The 16,095-nt window shown below is 35.0% G+C and overlaps 3 protein-coding genes across 3 annotated transcripts in view; 2 read left to right on the plus strand and 1 right to left on the minus strand.

Moving 5' to 3' along the window:
• Positions 1 to 1,910, plus strand: part of LOC107012135 (protein mago nashi homolog) — a 4,742-nt gene extending 2,832 nt beyond the window's left edge. The window contains exon 3 of the mRNA XM_015211878.2: positions 1,633 to 1,910. Within this exon, the coding sequence (XP_015067364.1) occupies positions 1,633 to 1,692 (60 nt within the window). The 3' untranslated portion in view covers positions 1,693 to 1,910. The remainder of the gene's footprint in view (positions 1 to 1,632) is intronic.
• A 1,404-nt stretch (positions 1,911 to 3,314) lies between these two features.
• On the plus strand, positions 3,315 to 6,277 carry LOC107014770 (peptide methionine sulfoxide reductase A1-like). Its single transcript, XM_015214832.2, has 2 exons — positions 3,315 to 3,913; positions 5,788 to 6,277. Exons 1-2 carry the CDS (start codon positions 3,383 to 3,385, stop codon positions 6,037 to 6,039), a joined length of 783 nt encoding a protein of 260 aa, XP_015070318.1. The 5' UTR covers positions 3,315 to 3,382; the 3' UTR covers positions 6,040 to 6,277.
• Positions 6,278 to 12,295: 6,018 nt separating this feature from the next.
• LOC107014206 (histone-lysine N-methyltransferase, H3 lysine-9 specific SUVH6-like) lies at positions 12,296 to 14,845 on the minus strand. Its single transcript, XM_015214055.1, has one exon. The coding sequence runs from the start codon at positions 14,843 to 14,845 to the stop codon at positions 12,296 to 12,298; it is 2,550 nt and encodes an 849-aa protein (XP_015069541.1).
• Positions 14,846 to 16,095: the final 1,250 nt, after the last annotated feature.

The raw sequence follows: 16,095 nt of genomic DNA on the forward strand, positions 1-16,095 counted from the left end.
GGGGGGGGGGGGGGGAGGTTATTTTTGGAGTTTAGACTTTAGAAGAATAATGGTGGAGGGGGCTAGGTGCGGAGAGGCCAGCGGAAAGTTTGAAGTCCGTGTGGTGGTATCACGAGGGACTGCAGATGGTCCAGGGATACAATGGCGTTGAAGTTGGTCTACCGTTTTTGAGTGATAAACATCAAGGAGAAGACTGCCATTTTTTTCTCTAGCATATTTTATGCACCAAAATATATGAGATTGTGCATTGGTTAAGGAACAAAGCATTTTCTTTGGTATATAGAAATTTAGAAAATGGAAACTCAAGCTCAACTCATGCCAGATGTGTAGTTACTACACCTCTGACTGGTATGTTGTTGTAATTGTGACGGCTTGACTTTTTGACACATCACACATCCTTTGCTTTTTGTGATGCATGTAGGGTGAGGCTTCATACCATAGACCCTTGTGGTCCGGCCTTTCTCTGGAACCCATGCATAGCAGGAGCTTTAGTGCACCTGGCTGCTTGTGCTTATTGAACCTAGAATCTCTAAGTAATTTGAAGCCGCAGGCCAAAGGATTGCCTTAATTACTGTGGTTCTACTCCTACACGGGTAAAATCTAATGATCCTCTCACTTGTTTCTAGGAAAATCTCAATGATCTTCTCTGATCCTTTTATGTTGGGAGAGATTCCTAGGATTTCGTGTTCTCAACCAATCAGTTCCATTGCTTGGTTGAAATCATGGAGGGATTTGAGCTACATTTTTTTTGTTGACAAGGGAAACCCGCAGCCGCTACCCTTTGGATTCGTACCAGGTAAAACCCCCGCTCCTATACAATAGCTCGCAAATTACATAAGAGAGGTACCCCACACTAGGCAAGCTCGGTGCGACGAGCTCGACCCAGAAGGCAAATCCCTTGCTTTTGCTCGCAAGGGATTTTGAACTTAAGACCTCCAAACAAGGAAGTTCCAAGTCCAAACCACTGGCCACCTCGAAGGGTAGGATTAGAGCTACATATTGTCACCCTAATAATGTAATGGTTGATTCCTAAGCACAATTACTTCCTTTTTTTTCTTCATTTTTTAGTAGTGCTGGTGGGCGGACCAGCTCTTCCATCGGTACCTGGTACCTCTCACCAGCACATGCAAGAGGCAACTCTGCTAACCACGACTTAGAAAGATGAATATAAACCACTTAAACTTTTTCTAAGCATATTGAAGTTACTTGGAATATAAAGAGGCTGGATGGATTTAGGCGTCAAGTGACTTTTGAATAAAGATATTCTATCATCTGAAGCAGATTGTAGTAAACTATGAGATGTTTTTTTCCTTTTTTCTTGGGATTGAGTAGTTAGAGTGGCGCTGGAGGGATAAGGGGGAAAGAGTACTTTCTTGGACATACATTTATATGTTTTTGTATGAGCTGCTGAAGATTCCTGGGAGATTTTCTCATTTCATAGAATGAAACTATAGTTTGTCTCCTGAACTAAAGAAGGGAAGATATTAAACTGTCACTTAGTTTGTTTTGCTCTAATAAGTGTTAAAATGAAAACCTGCTGCAAGTTTGTTACAGTTATGTTTTAAAGCAGAGTATGATTGTGATGCATTTCTTTTCATCAGCAGCATGTGACTGTGGGTTTTGTCATTGCAGGATTTGAAGTGCTTTGTGTTCTCTCTCATTTCGCTCCATTTCAAGATCAAACCCATTTAACTTGTTCTTATGGCGTATGCTAAACGTTAGCTGGATGTGCTCAGTCTCATGTTTTGAATGTGTTGAATCGTGTATCCAAAGAGAGAGTGGCGTTTAATGGTTTCGAGTTCTCTCTTTTTTTTTTTGAAACGCGTGGACTAAGTCTTTGTAGACCTTGTTTTGTGAGTAATGATACTGTTGTGTGCTCTTACCATTTTATCTATTTGCTGAGTTGGTCATCTCTGTAGCAACACGGGAGGGTCATCTAATTAACAAATCTTTTTTGCCCTTCCAGATGCTTCTAAAAATACAAGGTTTCTCTGGCTCCGTTTCATTGTGCACGAGAGGTGGACCAAATTCCACGTATGCTTACATACTTTTGTATGTACATATTTTCTTTAATAAATAAATGAACATATGGCCAAATACATAAGCAGATCCCTAAACTTGTTGGGTTTTTTCCCTCAGATATCTCAACTACGTCATTTTCCTATTGAATCAGTGAACCCTCATAATTTGTTCCGTTTAAACAAACACCGTTATCTGATGTAGAACTAGATTTGTTAGGAGTATTTATAGAGGATACATATGTTGTTCCACAACTCATTAGTCCAATTGATAGTGAAAATGTTCGAGAATAATTGTGTTTTACTTAAGTCATTTGAACACATTAGAAAACAAATGAGACTATCACGGTTTGTCTTCATTCATTTAATCAAAATTATTACAATTCGAATATAATTGAAGGCATTTACAATAGAAAAGCCAATCAAAATTAACCAACAATGTTTTAAAGGAACAAATTATGTGTGGTTCAATGATCAATAGAAAAATGACGTAGTTAAAGTACCTGAGGGAAAAAACCCAACAAGTTAAAGGATCTGTTTATGTATTTAGCCTGAACATATCATATGCTTTGACAGATTATTATATTTTCAACCCCACCAAATTCAAGAAACAGAAAGAAAATTTGAATTCTTCTACTTAAAAGGATCATCTATGCCTAGTCTTCTTAATTATAGTATTAAAATCCATGAAACATAATCATTTTTACTTGACGGTAGCCGGCCAGGCAAATTCAATGCGTGACAAGATAGATATTAAGATGACGAATGGACTATTACGAAAAGAAAAATAAAATTAAATAAATATAATATATGAATTTTTAACCTGGCTTACCAATTATCACTGTGCTATATGATTTTTTGATTCGCACTTCTATATTTTAAATATTTTTTGAAAAATATAACATCAGTACTATATATAATTTCGAAGGTAGAAAATGAATTTACATGAATCCATTGATTTGACCCCTTGCATACAACCAATTCAGTTAAGCCTCACCTATTTTATAGTCGTATTATATTTATATTTAAAATTATTATGACGTTATTTTTCTTTACTATGACCTTTTCGCTATTCTCAAATTATTCTACTAAAAAATATTTTTAAAAAATTCACTTCAAAATATAATCTTGAGACCTATGAAATTTTAGTTTCAAACCCCAAAACACCAAATAATTCTTCCTAACCTATATATGACAATAGCAAAAAAGAAGTCTCAATAATTTTGTGAAAGAGGTTTTTATAGGAATAATATACTGGTGGTGTATGTAGTTATACATACTCTATTATAAAAGAGAATAAAACATTATTATAAGGAAATTGTTCCACAACACTTATCCAAACAAAACTTTATTATAGATCAACCATGCTCCTCAAGACTTGTCTCCCTTCCTCCACCATAACCACAAAATCTCCACTCATTTCCTTCTCCAAATCCACTCTTCTTCTTCCTCCTTTCTCCCAAAACCCCCGTAAAGTTTCTTCAACCTTTCCTCGCACTTCCAAAACCCCATCTCTCTACTCCCCACCAAAGATGAGTTGGCTCAACAAATTGGGTTTTGGTGCTCGTACTGATACTCCAATGGATTCTTCTTCCTCTGCAATTCCACAAGGACCCGACACCGACATCCCTGCCCCAGGCCAACAGTTTGTCCAATTTGGGGCTGGATGCTTTTGGGGTGTGGAATTGGCCTTTCAGAGAGTGCCTGGTGTTACCAAGACAGAAGTTGGATATTCACAAGGGTATTTGGATAATCCTACTTATGAAGATATTTGCTCTGGGAATACCTTTCATTCAGAGGTTGTTAGAGTTCAGTATGATCCTAAGGAGTGCAATTTTGATACCCTGCTTGATGTATTTTGGGATCGGCATGACCCCACCACCCTCAATCGACAGGTGGGTTTCTCAATTTTTTTGTGTTTATTTTGTTTTTGATGGTAAATAATAGTTGAATTGTGTTTTGTTACGCCATTTTGCTTAACCCCAAGTTGAGTTTTGGTAGAGAAATTGATGTTAAAATCTTGAATTTTCATTGATGTGATCGATTTGTAAGTAGTTAAGATCTTATTTCCTGTAGGTTGGGTAGCTATATTTGGTCACTTTTGCTAAGCTTGTTGCCCAATTTTTGAGTCTTTATGGGGCATTCAATAGTTTTTGGGTGTTCATAACCAAACTCAGGTCTTTATTGGCTTCAAAGTCATGCTAGAAGCATGTTTAGCATCCTTTAGTCAGAGCTCCAAATGGGCCCTGCAGAGTGCAATGTAGATTTAGTCGGAGCTCCAATGTGGGCTTTGATACCGGGTGCAAAACCAAAAAAAAAAAGGATAGTTATTCATTGGAATGTCCACTTACCCAACCATCCTTTTGTTTACTTAAATGTCATTAGGTACAATATCAAAAATCAAAATGCTGCATTTTCTTAAAGATTATGTCTATTGAATATCTTCAAAGATCATGCCTTTTAAGATCTTCAAAGGTTATGTTTTGCTTAAAGATTTTGCCTTGTGATTCTAGTTTGAGGATTTGGCATCAAGTTCTTTTTTAGGGGCAACCACGATGAATTGGTTTGTTTTTTAGATGTTTTCTAAAAGAAGAGTGTTTGCCTATAAAATTTGGAGTTATTTCTATTAATTTCCACTTATGCCATGAAATATAGTAGTATAAGAAGCTTACTTTGTCTTCTATGTACATAGATGGCTAAATAAATAGGCAGCTCTGCATTAGCTTCGGGGTTTATTGATTAGCATAGGAATTTTGTCTGAAGAATTACTTTATGTGCTTCCGAGACAAATGCCAACAGTAATTTTGATTCTAGACACTTTTTCCTAGCTTCCTTTTTCTGGATGATTTATAGCCTGTTGATCGAGCTTCAACATCTTGAGCTTATTTTCTCCAAAAAGATTATTCTTTTTAAAGAGTTTGCAGGTGTTGGGGCAACCTTCTAGTAAGTGATTTTAAGCTGTAGCAGAAGCTGTTTTTGCCACAGGGAAGAAGTACACGTTGTAGCTTCTCCTAGAATCGGAAGCGAAAGTAGAAAGATTATTTTATTCAAGGAAAAAGTACCTTACCAGAAACATTTACTAACTATTCATCCTTAAATTGATCTCATATAGTATCTCTTAACTATAAACAAAATTATACAATATATAGACAAACATACACCCTGACACTCACACTGAACTATCCCTCCTATATGCATATCGAATGGTGTACTTTGATATATTAAAGTCGTCAGATAAGGCTAGAGTGATTGTATATAATTTTTCATTTTGTTACTTCGATTTAATTATACTTGTACTGATTTAAAAAATAAAATTGTTGTGTGATTCTCTTGTCTGCATTTTGATGAAATGAAATTGGAAAGCTTCATTAGAAAACCTTATATGTCCTTTTCGCAATATAGCTCTTAACAAGCACAAATGCAAACGACTTCTGTAGTACTGTCAAATGGATTTGTCGAACACATGTTATTTTGACAGAAGTGCTTCCCAGATTTCTAAAACTGGGACAAATGGACTCTTGGACCTTGCACGTGTCACCATTGGCAACTATTCCTATTTTGGGACTAGCTCCAGTGGTCTTCGGTACCTCTTACTGTGAATTTTTTGCTAAATGAGAACTGGTACTTTGGGAAAAGCATAGGTGACACATGTTCTTCTACAGCCTACAGGGTTGTTGGTCATTAAAAAACTATATTAACTCCGGATACAGCTTTTACAGACAGCAGTGTTCGTATAATATATCTAACAGCTTGATTATGGTGTTTGTAGGGTAATGACGTTGGCACCCAATACAGGTCTGGAATTTACTTCTATACACCTGAGCAAGAGAAGGCAGCACTAGAAGCGCGAGACAGACAACAAAAGATATTGAACAGGAATATTGTTACTGAGATCTTGCCGGCTAAGAAATTTTACAGAGCTGAAGAGTATCATCAGCAGTATCTTGCAAAGGGGGGTCGCTTTGGTTTCAGGCAGTCTGTTGAGAAAGGATGCAACGATCCCATCCGATGCTATGGTTAAGGCCCACTCTGTTTGCAGGAGAAAAATAAATGGATTCCATGTTTGTTCTTGTAAGCTATTGTTTGTTTATAGGCTTGAAATTGTGATTTTATACTAGTCTATTTGTTTGATCGACCTGTTATATAATTTACTAGAGAACAGCCACTGTATATTATTGCAGTTTCAGGTTATTTCATCTTTGTTAGTGTCATTTATCATATTAAACTTACATAAGATATATTGTAGATATTTGGATGATTTCAAGACTCTTTGATTTTACAAGGGGCACCATATATTGTAAATAGACTAGCTAATAAGTTGTTATAGTGTGTTTGATCAACTGTGTAAATTTATTCGTTGATCAAACACAATATGAATTTGATCTCGGATATCTCACCTTATCTCATCAATTATCCCATTGGATTATGAAAATAAAATCATAAAAATAGTGTTTCAAATACTAAAATTTCGAAATGCATAAATATTTAATGAGTATGTTAACAAACTCATATAAAAATAGAAAAAATGACGAAAAAATTGTAATACATACAATTCAAAATTCAACATAATTTTATTTCGAAAATAAAATCTTATGAAATCTTGTAAAATAAAAGATGATTACGAAAATACCTTTATGTATTGAGAGATTTCTTGAATTAATTGATTGATATGAACAAATTGATATGAACTTGAATAATTTTAGTTCTTCTTCAACAATGAGAGACAATAATGGTGAAAATGGTAAAAGAGAAAAAAAAATTGAAAATCTTAAAGATGGAAATAAATTTAATGGTATTAAAGTCTAGAAGAAGTCTAAATGGATATTAAATATATTTAATGTTGGACTGTTTTGAGAAATAAAAAGAAAGACAAATAATAGTATTTACAAATTATTTTTAAAATATTGACATTTTGACTAAATACCTTAAAGTGTAGATGTTTTTACTAATTAAGTTAGTAATTGTGACTAATTTACTAATTTTCCTTATTTTATCCTACCTAAGACTGGTCAACGGAACGGGACGTATCGGTACCGTTCCGGTTCGTTCTGGTTCGTCCCGTTTCGGTTGCCTACGGGACGGGACGGGATAGTCTGAACCGGTACACGGAACGGGACGGAATCGTGATTTCGTACCGGTGTACCGGTATCGGTTCATTCCGGTTTCGTTCCGGTCCGGTCCGGCATATTTAATATATATTAATTTTTTTATATTTTATATTTTATATAATTTATATTTATATTTTTATAAATTATATTTTATATTTTTTGACACTTGGCACGAGGCAGTTGCCCTGCCCGCTGCCCGCCCCTGCCCCCCCTGCTGTCCTGCAGTCTGCACTCTGCAGCTTTTGATAAAGCTGCAGTGCTGTCTGTTCACTGCTACAGCCCGGCCCCCCGCTCCCTACCCTTTTCCCGGACCAACGGTCATTTTAAACGGAAAAAATTAAAACGGCTATATTTTTTGTTTTATAAAATAGAATTGATTTCTAAAAATTTTATACAAAGTTACAACTTACAAACATAAGTTTGAGTCTTTGAGAGAATATATATTTCCATTCATATTTATAACTTATAAGATTTAGCAATTACGGATTATAAATTCTAAAATTTCAAATTTTCAAAATTCAATTCAGTTCTAAATTCTTAATATCATTTGGTCATTTGGTGTATTTCGGAGGAGGAATCTTCTTCAAATTTCAAGTTTTGACATCAATATTTTAATTTTCATTATAATCGTTTGTTCTTACACAAACGTTTGGTAACTTCGTTCCACTCTCTAATCTTATATTTATTTTTTGTATTTATTATTTGTAACTTGTAAGCTGTTCTTGTTATATTATTGTTCTTGTTAAGTTTTGTATTTTGTATTTATAATTTTATATCATGGAGTCTTCTTAAAAAGGTGGAAGTAAAAAAGGTCTAGTAGAATCAATAAAAAATTTAGTTAAAAAAACTAATAAAGGTGCTAGTTCTTCTAAATCTAAAATTCCTCTTGTTAGAATGAATACAGATGAATTTACGCATGTGAATGAAACTAGGTTTTTCCCGTCCCGGTCCAATAAATATTAATTCGGATACTCCTATGATTCCCCATGAACTCTATGAAAGAAATTATGGTATTAATCAAGAAAATGAAGAAGTGGAAATGGATGAACAATTGAATTTAGATGAAGAAGTAGATTTAGATGATACACCGACTAGCCCCGACCTCAATAGTATAGGTGCTGAAGCGTCTTAAGAGAAACAACCTCTGAATCCGGTTTTGTCATTAGGATAGGAGGGAAATCGACAGCTCGACGGAGAGCTTGCCCGGCCGCCATGGATGACTTGGGGAACCTTTATGTCGTCGTTCGCCTCTGAAATCCCGGGTTTTTGAAAACGAATTTCTTGAATTTTCATATATCTATTTTTCATATAGATCTATGGGTACACTGATCTCCGTAAGAGATTTCTTTTGTCATTTTCTTTATACTCAATTTCTACTCATCAGCGAGTCTTACTATCTCTATTCTAAGTAGCACCCGAGAAAGCACACGCTAAGCAGATCCACCTCCGGTTGGAACTACTCGTCCCCCTATTATTCCAACTAGAGGTAAGACCAAGGTACAACGTTCTTTAAAATCACATGTGTGGAAATTTTGTTATTTGAATGAAGAAAAAACTTTTAGTACATGTAATCTTTGTAAACAACATTTTAAATATACATCTGGTGGGACTGGAGGTTCAACGGGGGGATTAAAAAAATATTTGATTGACAAGCATAGTAAAGAGTGGTTTGCATATATGTCTTCTCTTGAAGTTGTTGAAAATTGTAATGTTGAAGAATCGGTTAGAGGATCAAATATGGTTCAAAGTGAATTAAATACTTCGAACCCAAGTGGTCCTCTTACACATCGAACCTATAACAAGGATCGTGATCGTGAAAACTTTGCTAAAATGGTTGTTGTTTGTGGTTTACCTTTTAGTTTTGGAGAACATCCGGGTTTTATTGCATATATTCGTGAAACATATAATCCTAGTTTTAAAGGTTTATCAAGAAGAATGGTAAAAAGAGATATTTTTGAATTTCAAGAAAAACATTGTCAATATTTACGTGCCTATTTTGAACTAATGGATAATAGAGTTGCTATTACTACTGATATGGGTCGTAGTCCTAATGGTTTTGATTATTTAACTGTTACTGCGCATTGAATTGATTATAATTGGAATTTACAAAAAAGAATTATTGGTTATAAAATTTGTCAAAAGAAAAACCGGAATTTATATTGCTACTACTGTGTTGGAAATTTTAGATTTTTTCGGTCTTTGTGATAAAGTCGTTAGTATTACTTTAGATAATGCTTCTGCTAATTTAAATGCTATTAATATGCTAGAACCTAGACTTTGTCCTATTAGTAAATATGCTTTTCATGTTAGATGTGCCGCGCATAATTAAATTTGGTTGTTAGTGACGGTGTGAAATTATTTGAAAATAGTTGTGATAAAATTGATAATGTTTGTTTTTACATTTTTCATATGAATAGTAGTAGTAGAATTAATCAATTTAAAGAACTTTGTTATGCATTTAAACTTCCGTTTAGAAAAGTTCCGAAGCATGTAAAAACTAGATGGAATTCCTTTTATGATATGCTTGAAGTTGCTTATGCATATAGGCAACCTATTACTACGCTATTTAATAATCATAATGCTTATCCTGAATTAAAACTTAATGATAGTGATTGGGATGAAGTAAATGAACTTAGAATATTTTTGAAATCATTTTATGATGCTACTAAAATTTTTTCTGGAATATATTATCCTACTATTTCTGAAATTTTAATACACATATGTGAGATTTCATCTATTTTTTCTGATTATAAACAAATACTTTATTTACCTCTGCTATTGAAGTTATGATTACAAAATTTAAGAAATATTTTTTCCTATTCCTCAAATTTATTTAACTGCAATTCTTTTCAACCTCGAATATGAAGAATATGGTGCAAAAGCTTTAGTTGAATGCATTTATCAGAATTTAGATATTCAACCTGAAGAAGAACCTGATTTGGTAACATGTCAAAATAGTATAAAATTCTTTGCTAAGGAAATGTATGATAAATATTCATTCTTAGATAATGTTGAAAATCCTCAAACGTCTATGAATCAAGTAGGTGCTCATGGACGAGTGAAACATAAACTTGGTCTTGACTCTTCTAATAAATGTGAATGTGTTAAATATCTTGAACAGGGTACGAATGATATTACAAACGATGAAGGTATACCGCAACTATTGAACTGGTGGAGGAATCATGGAGCTCAATTTCCAAAACTTAGTAGGATGGTGAAGGACGTGCTTGCAATTCAAGGATCATCAGTAGCTTCGGAGGCAGCTTTCAGCGCGACAAGATTTCAAATTGGAGACCACAGATATTCGTTAGCAGAAGACAGCTTGGAGATATTAGTGTTATTTAGAGACTGGATAAATGCTGAGCGTAGAAATCAAGGACTTCCAAAGTTAGATAGTCAATTTGAACTTTTCATAGATTCAGCTATTGGATGTGGTAGTGATGATGGCATCGAATTTCAAGATCGTCAACGAGCTTTACCAAGACCAGAAGTTGATCACAATCAATCCATAGCTGAGTAAGAAAGAGGATTTACGGGACTATACAACTATTAGTATTACATTCGAGACTTAGTTGAAACAGAACCCTTCCTAGAAGGTGGCTGCGTAAGCTATGTACTCTACTAATAGTTGTAAATTGAAATTGTAATTTGTTACAAATTTAAATAAATTAAATTGATATTTTTTAATTTTTGTAATTGTTTTATCCTTATTTTATTTTAATTTTTTTAAAATTACAAATTTTATTTATTCAATATTTACAAGATACAAGTTATAAATATAACTTATAAAATAAATATTAATGAATATAAGTAATAACTTATAAAGTATAAACTTCAAAAGATTTAAATTTTGAAAACTTTATTAGACTTTACTTGCAAACTTAACAACAACAAAAAAATTAATAAAATATCTTTAAAATAAACTTAAGTAAAAAATTATAGTATAAATTTAAAAACTATTAATTTATACTTAAAAAAATATAAAAAAATATTTTTATAGTTTATCCCGTCCCGTTCCATCCCGGTCCGTTCCGGTTCATTCCGGTTCCATCCCGGTATATAGTGGAACGGGACGGAACCGATGAATCATCCCGATAATTCCGGTCCGGTTCATCCCGGTACCGGTCAACATACCGGTCAACATACCGGTCAACAGGTTCCGTTCCGGTCCGGTACCGGTTCATTCCGGTCCGGTGAACCGGTTCCGGTGAACCGGTTCCGATCCGGTGAACCGGTTCCGGTCCATTGACCAGTCTTAATCCTACCCAAAGATGGATAAACTAATCTAACGATTTAATCTCAAGAGTTTAATCCCGAAAGAATACCAAGCAACACTTAATGAATAATTGTCAGCTACACTAAATTTATACAGAAATGTTAGAAAAGAACAATAGATGCAAAAGCAAATTCTGGCAAAAAGAAGTGATATTTTCTTTTGTTCAAGTGCTTGATGCACGAAATAAGACACTGAAAGTACTTTGAAAAATACAGTAAAGCTGAAAACGCAGTTATAAAACAGTTGAGTTCAATAATCAATATTCAACACTAAGAGCTAAGCTGAACTCCATGAAAACTTTCAGTTCCTTAATACAACCATGTAACAAGCTGGTATTCATTACTACAAGTCCACGAAAAAGCTCATCCGCTGATAAGTAGTGCAAAACTCGAGGCTGTAGAAACAAGATTAAAACAAACCACTCAATTGAGTCACACAACCAGAAGCATACATGAAGAAACTGAAGAGAATCAGCAAAAGACATTAACTGAACAAATCATAGTGGTTCAATGAAAAATACTTATGAATCCATGTACAAAGTTCACTACTTGATAGGAAAACACACATTTGCAGTTTAGATAAATGTTTCTTTTAAGGATTTTGGTCCAGCCTGGGTGGTAAGTAAAGCTTTATTTCAGCAAGTCTAAAACTAAGAGGCTTAACTCCCTCGTGTGGTTATACGACCATTTAATTTATTCTACATCCGAGACCAACAAATGTCATAAAAAGTAGGAAATTAAGCATAATGAATGTTACAAGAGATCAAAGTTTGCACAATTAATCGTAAATGGAATAACAAGAGATCAAAATGTTGAAATGACAAGTGCACAAAGATTATAAAACATATACTTCAAATATCATGTCAAGAGGAATAGTCTTACATGAGTAGTTCTTCAGTACATTCGCCCCTCGCACTTCCGAGAGCCACATCTACAATTCTTTCTCTTCATATCGCCATTTTTATCAGAAACATGGTCAACATCGTAGTTGTAGTGATAAGTAAGCTCCTCTAATGGAGCAATACTCTCAGAAGCGAAAAACATTATGTGAGGTACTTTCTTATCACCATGGTAATACATGACATTTTGAGCATAAAGGTTTGGTGAGCAACTATGGTTGATAAATCTTCCAACATTCCCATACCTTAACGCATCAAGGGTAAAGCCATCTTCATCCTTCCTCGTCAAAGAATTTGACTCAACTTTGAGGTTATTATTACGCGCAACATTCCTTTTGGGGATTTCTTCATCATAATTGCCAATATCAAACAAGTACTCATCATGGCCTATTCTATTTTCAGCTTCCTTTTCATCAAGCAACTCCCCAACATATTCACATATAAACCTACCACGTGTGACATAATCTCGTGACCTCAAACCCCATCCTCTCGATTCAGTCTTGAAAACCTCCAAATGGTATCGAGGACCATGTTGGCTAACTCTATTTTTGCAAGAAGTGGGACATTTGCAAGATGGACCACACTCATAAACAAGAGGTTGTGCTCTAACAATAGAGCCTCTTGTGTTAAATGGAATTTCACCTCCATTCCTAGAAGCACAAGAGCATTGCTCGGAATCCAAGCATCCACTTGTACAATTGCAACCTTGAGGCCTAGAAATATAATACCAATCCGGATATTGCATGCTGGTAATGTAAGTGAATGGTGAGGGTCTCTCATCATCTATTGCATTGACAACAGGGATTGGTATCTTCTCTTTTCCTTGGGAGACATCATAGTCCACAACAAACTCCGACTGCAAAATCGATTTTTTTGCCTTGTTGACACGAAATTGATTAACCTTGACTAACTTTGCTGGCCGTGACACTAGTTCACGAGCAAGTTTTGGTTGGCCAAGATTTCTTTTCAATTCAAACTTGAAAATGTATTTTCCAGTTGGAGCTCTTTCTTCCCAACACTTAGTCACGGTGTAGAGCCCATCGTAAATGTATCTTATATCACTCTTTTCACCATTCACTCTTTGTCGACCACAAATAACCCTCACCGGATATCCCAACTCCATGGAGTTCTTCAAGGCAAGATTACCCCCTTCAAGCTTTTGATCTTCCATTCTCGCATTAACAGATACTTTTGGATTCCCGCCTTGACCTACATAAATGAATGTTTCAGAAGATATGGCCTCGTTGTCATACCGACCAGAATCAACAATGCTAGATGCAACATCTTTTCTGCAAATAGTCACATAATTGATACCCTTAATAAATTGGTGATGTAGTCCGATCATAACAAGTTCCGCCCTGAACCGGAATTGATCCCCAATTTGAACTCCAGGAACATGTCCAAAAGTCCACTCACAATTTACCCACTTTTTCTGTTTTTTCAAAGCCATTGCTGCCTCTATATGGATACTTCTTTTGGGCCCTCCTTCATGTTTTTCTGCTCTATCTTCTAGCAAAAGTTTAGTATATTCGTCATCAAAAAGTTTCAGAGTCTCTCTAACTTCTTTCACTTTCTGAATATGTTCATGTTCAGTCAACAATCCATTACCGGAAACATCACACATGACAACAGAATTTCTTAAATCTTCTTGAGATACTCTGAGATCTATTTGGTTCTTCATGACCACAGATTCATCTTCAAAAATAACATTGCACTTGTGTAGGGGTTCTGGACTCCTAACTGCTTCTTCCTGCACGATCTCACCCTTGACCCCTTTCTTACCGGCACTTAGGGTCTTGAGACCTGATTTTAATGAGTTCGACTCGGAGCAGGATAAAATGCAAATTTCATTATTGTCTACCCGACTCCTGTATTCATCATGAGGAACTTCTCCGTAATGAACTCCCTTGCTTGTTTCCTTACGAGGTTCATTTCGACCTTGAATTAGATTTTCTTGTGAAACAATAGCAGGCAATTCTGGTTCATTTTCAATAGGCTCGCTTTTTATAAACCAATCAAATGTATTTCCTGAATCAATTGATGGATTTTGGAGAACCGGATTAACCAAGTCTTCATGCTGCTGATTTTCATTAGCAGGTTGACATGAGGTATGCTGATGACTAGAATCACCAGCCTCTTTTGGACACGCAACAGTTGCAGCCAAATCATCTTCTGGCTCGAAAACACTCAAAGGCTCAGCTGACTCAACCACATTCATATCAACTTCAGAACAACTTTTGATCTCAGAATCAACAGAGCATGGAGTATCACTTCCTTTCTTCTTTTCAGGAACACAGGGGCCACAATTCTTCGGAAAACTCCTCGTAGAATTGACTTTTACACGCTTGCTATTGGACCGAAATTCCGGGTAGATCTCTTTGCTTCCATTGTTTTGACAAACAAATGAACCACAATTTTCAGGGAAATTGCGGGTAGCATCGACTTTTACGCGCTTAAATGTGGAGGGAGATTTAGTATCAACCATCTGATGAAGTTTCTTCTTCCCTAACATCTCTAAGGAACTCATTTCGGCTAACACAGACATCTACAATTTATAAAGTACACACAACTTAAAACCCTTACTAAAAAAACCCAATTTTACTGGTTACAGTATAATATCGAACAATTTTACGATAACACAAGCACATTACATGATTATCAACACCTAACAAGATAAAAGCATTATGAATTTTTGAATCGAACCCAAAATGAAAAATATTACAGCAAAGCAAGAAGAAACAAAAAGAATACAGCCTAACAAGCAATGAAGAAGAGTAACGAAACTCACATTCACATTCACAGTAGCGTTAAAGGAGAGCAGAACTCTGAAAGCCTACGAAAATGGCAGTTTTTTAACTTGAATTTGGGAGGGAGATTAGTGCCATAGAAGTGGAACGCATTAAACTAGTGGGTCGTTATAACGCATTAAACAAGGGCGAAGTAGAAGGCATTAAAGATTAATTAAACTTTTTCTACGGAAAATAGTGTTGGAGGGCAAAATACTCAAGTCACCAACATGAGCTCGGGTGCACTAGTGAGAAGTGTGAAGTTCGAGCTAGGTACACAAAATCTTATACCTATGTAATTTAAATTGATTCATCTAAATATTTTTGAAAAATCTTATACCTATGTAATTTAAATTGATTCATCTAAATATTTTTGAAAAACCATTTTTTTTATTTGATGTAGAAGAATGTAATTTGATTAGGTAATTTAAAATTATAAAAGAATAAATAAAATAATAAAAACGTGAATAAGAATTCAACAAGTTGAATTTTGATCCACAATTAAACCCTAATAACTATTTAGGCTTGCGGAGGGTCGGGTTCTATCAGATTGGGTTAGACAAGTGCAATTAAGGGAAAATTTAATCCGATTGGTTCGAAGTACATGTTGGGGAGAATGGTTCCAACTGATCTGGGAGAAATCGAGTTCTATCAGACCAGGCCATATCAGTTCAGTTCAAGAAGAAGTCAATTTGGATGGTCCAGGGTACGGTTGAGTCAAATTGGGTTAATTCATATTTAGACTTGTGACTGGCCGGGTTCTATCAAATCAGTTCAACTAAAAATAAATCAATCTAGCTAGTCTGTGGTACGAGTTGGGGAGATTGGTTCTAGTCGAGCTAGGTTAATTATGATTTATTTTGGCCTGTGAGGTGTTGGGTTATAGACTGGGCGTATTTATGTTAAAATAATATTTTTTAAAAAAATTAATGAAAAAATAGTTTTTGAAAGTATTTCAATATTTATACTCCCTCCGTCCACTATTATTTGTCGTGTTTTCTATTTTTAG

This window comes from Solanum pennellii, chromosome 3 (assembly GCF_001406875.1).
Source record: "Solanum pennellii chromosome 3, SPENNV200".
Classification (NCBI taxonomy): Eukaryota; Viridiplantae; Streptophyta; class Magnoliopsida; order Solanales; family Solanaceae; genus Solanum; species Solanum pennellii.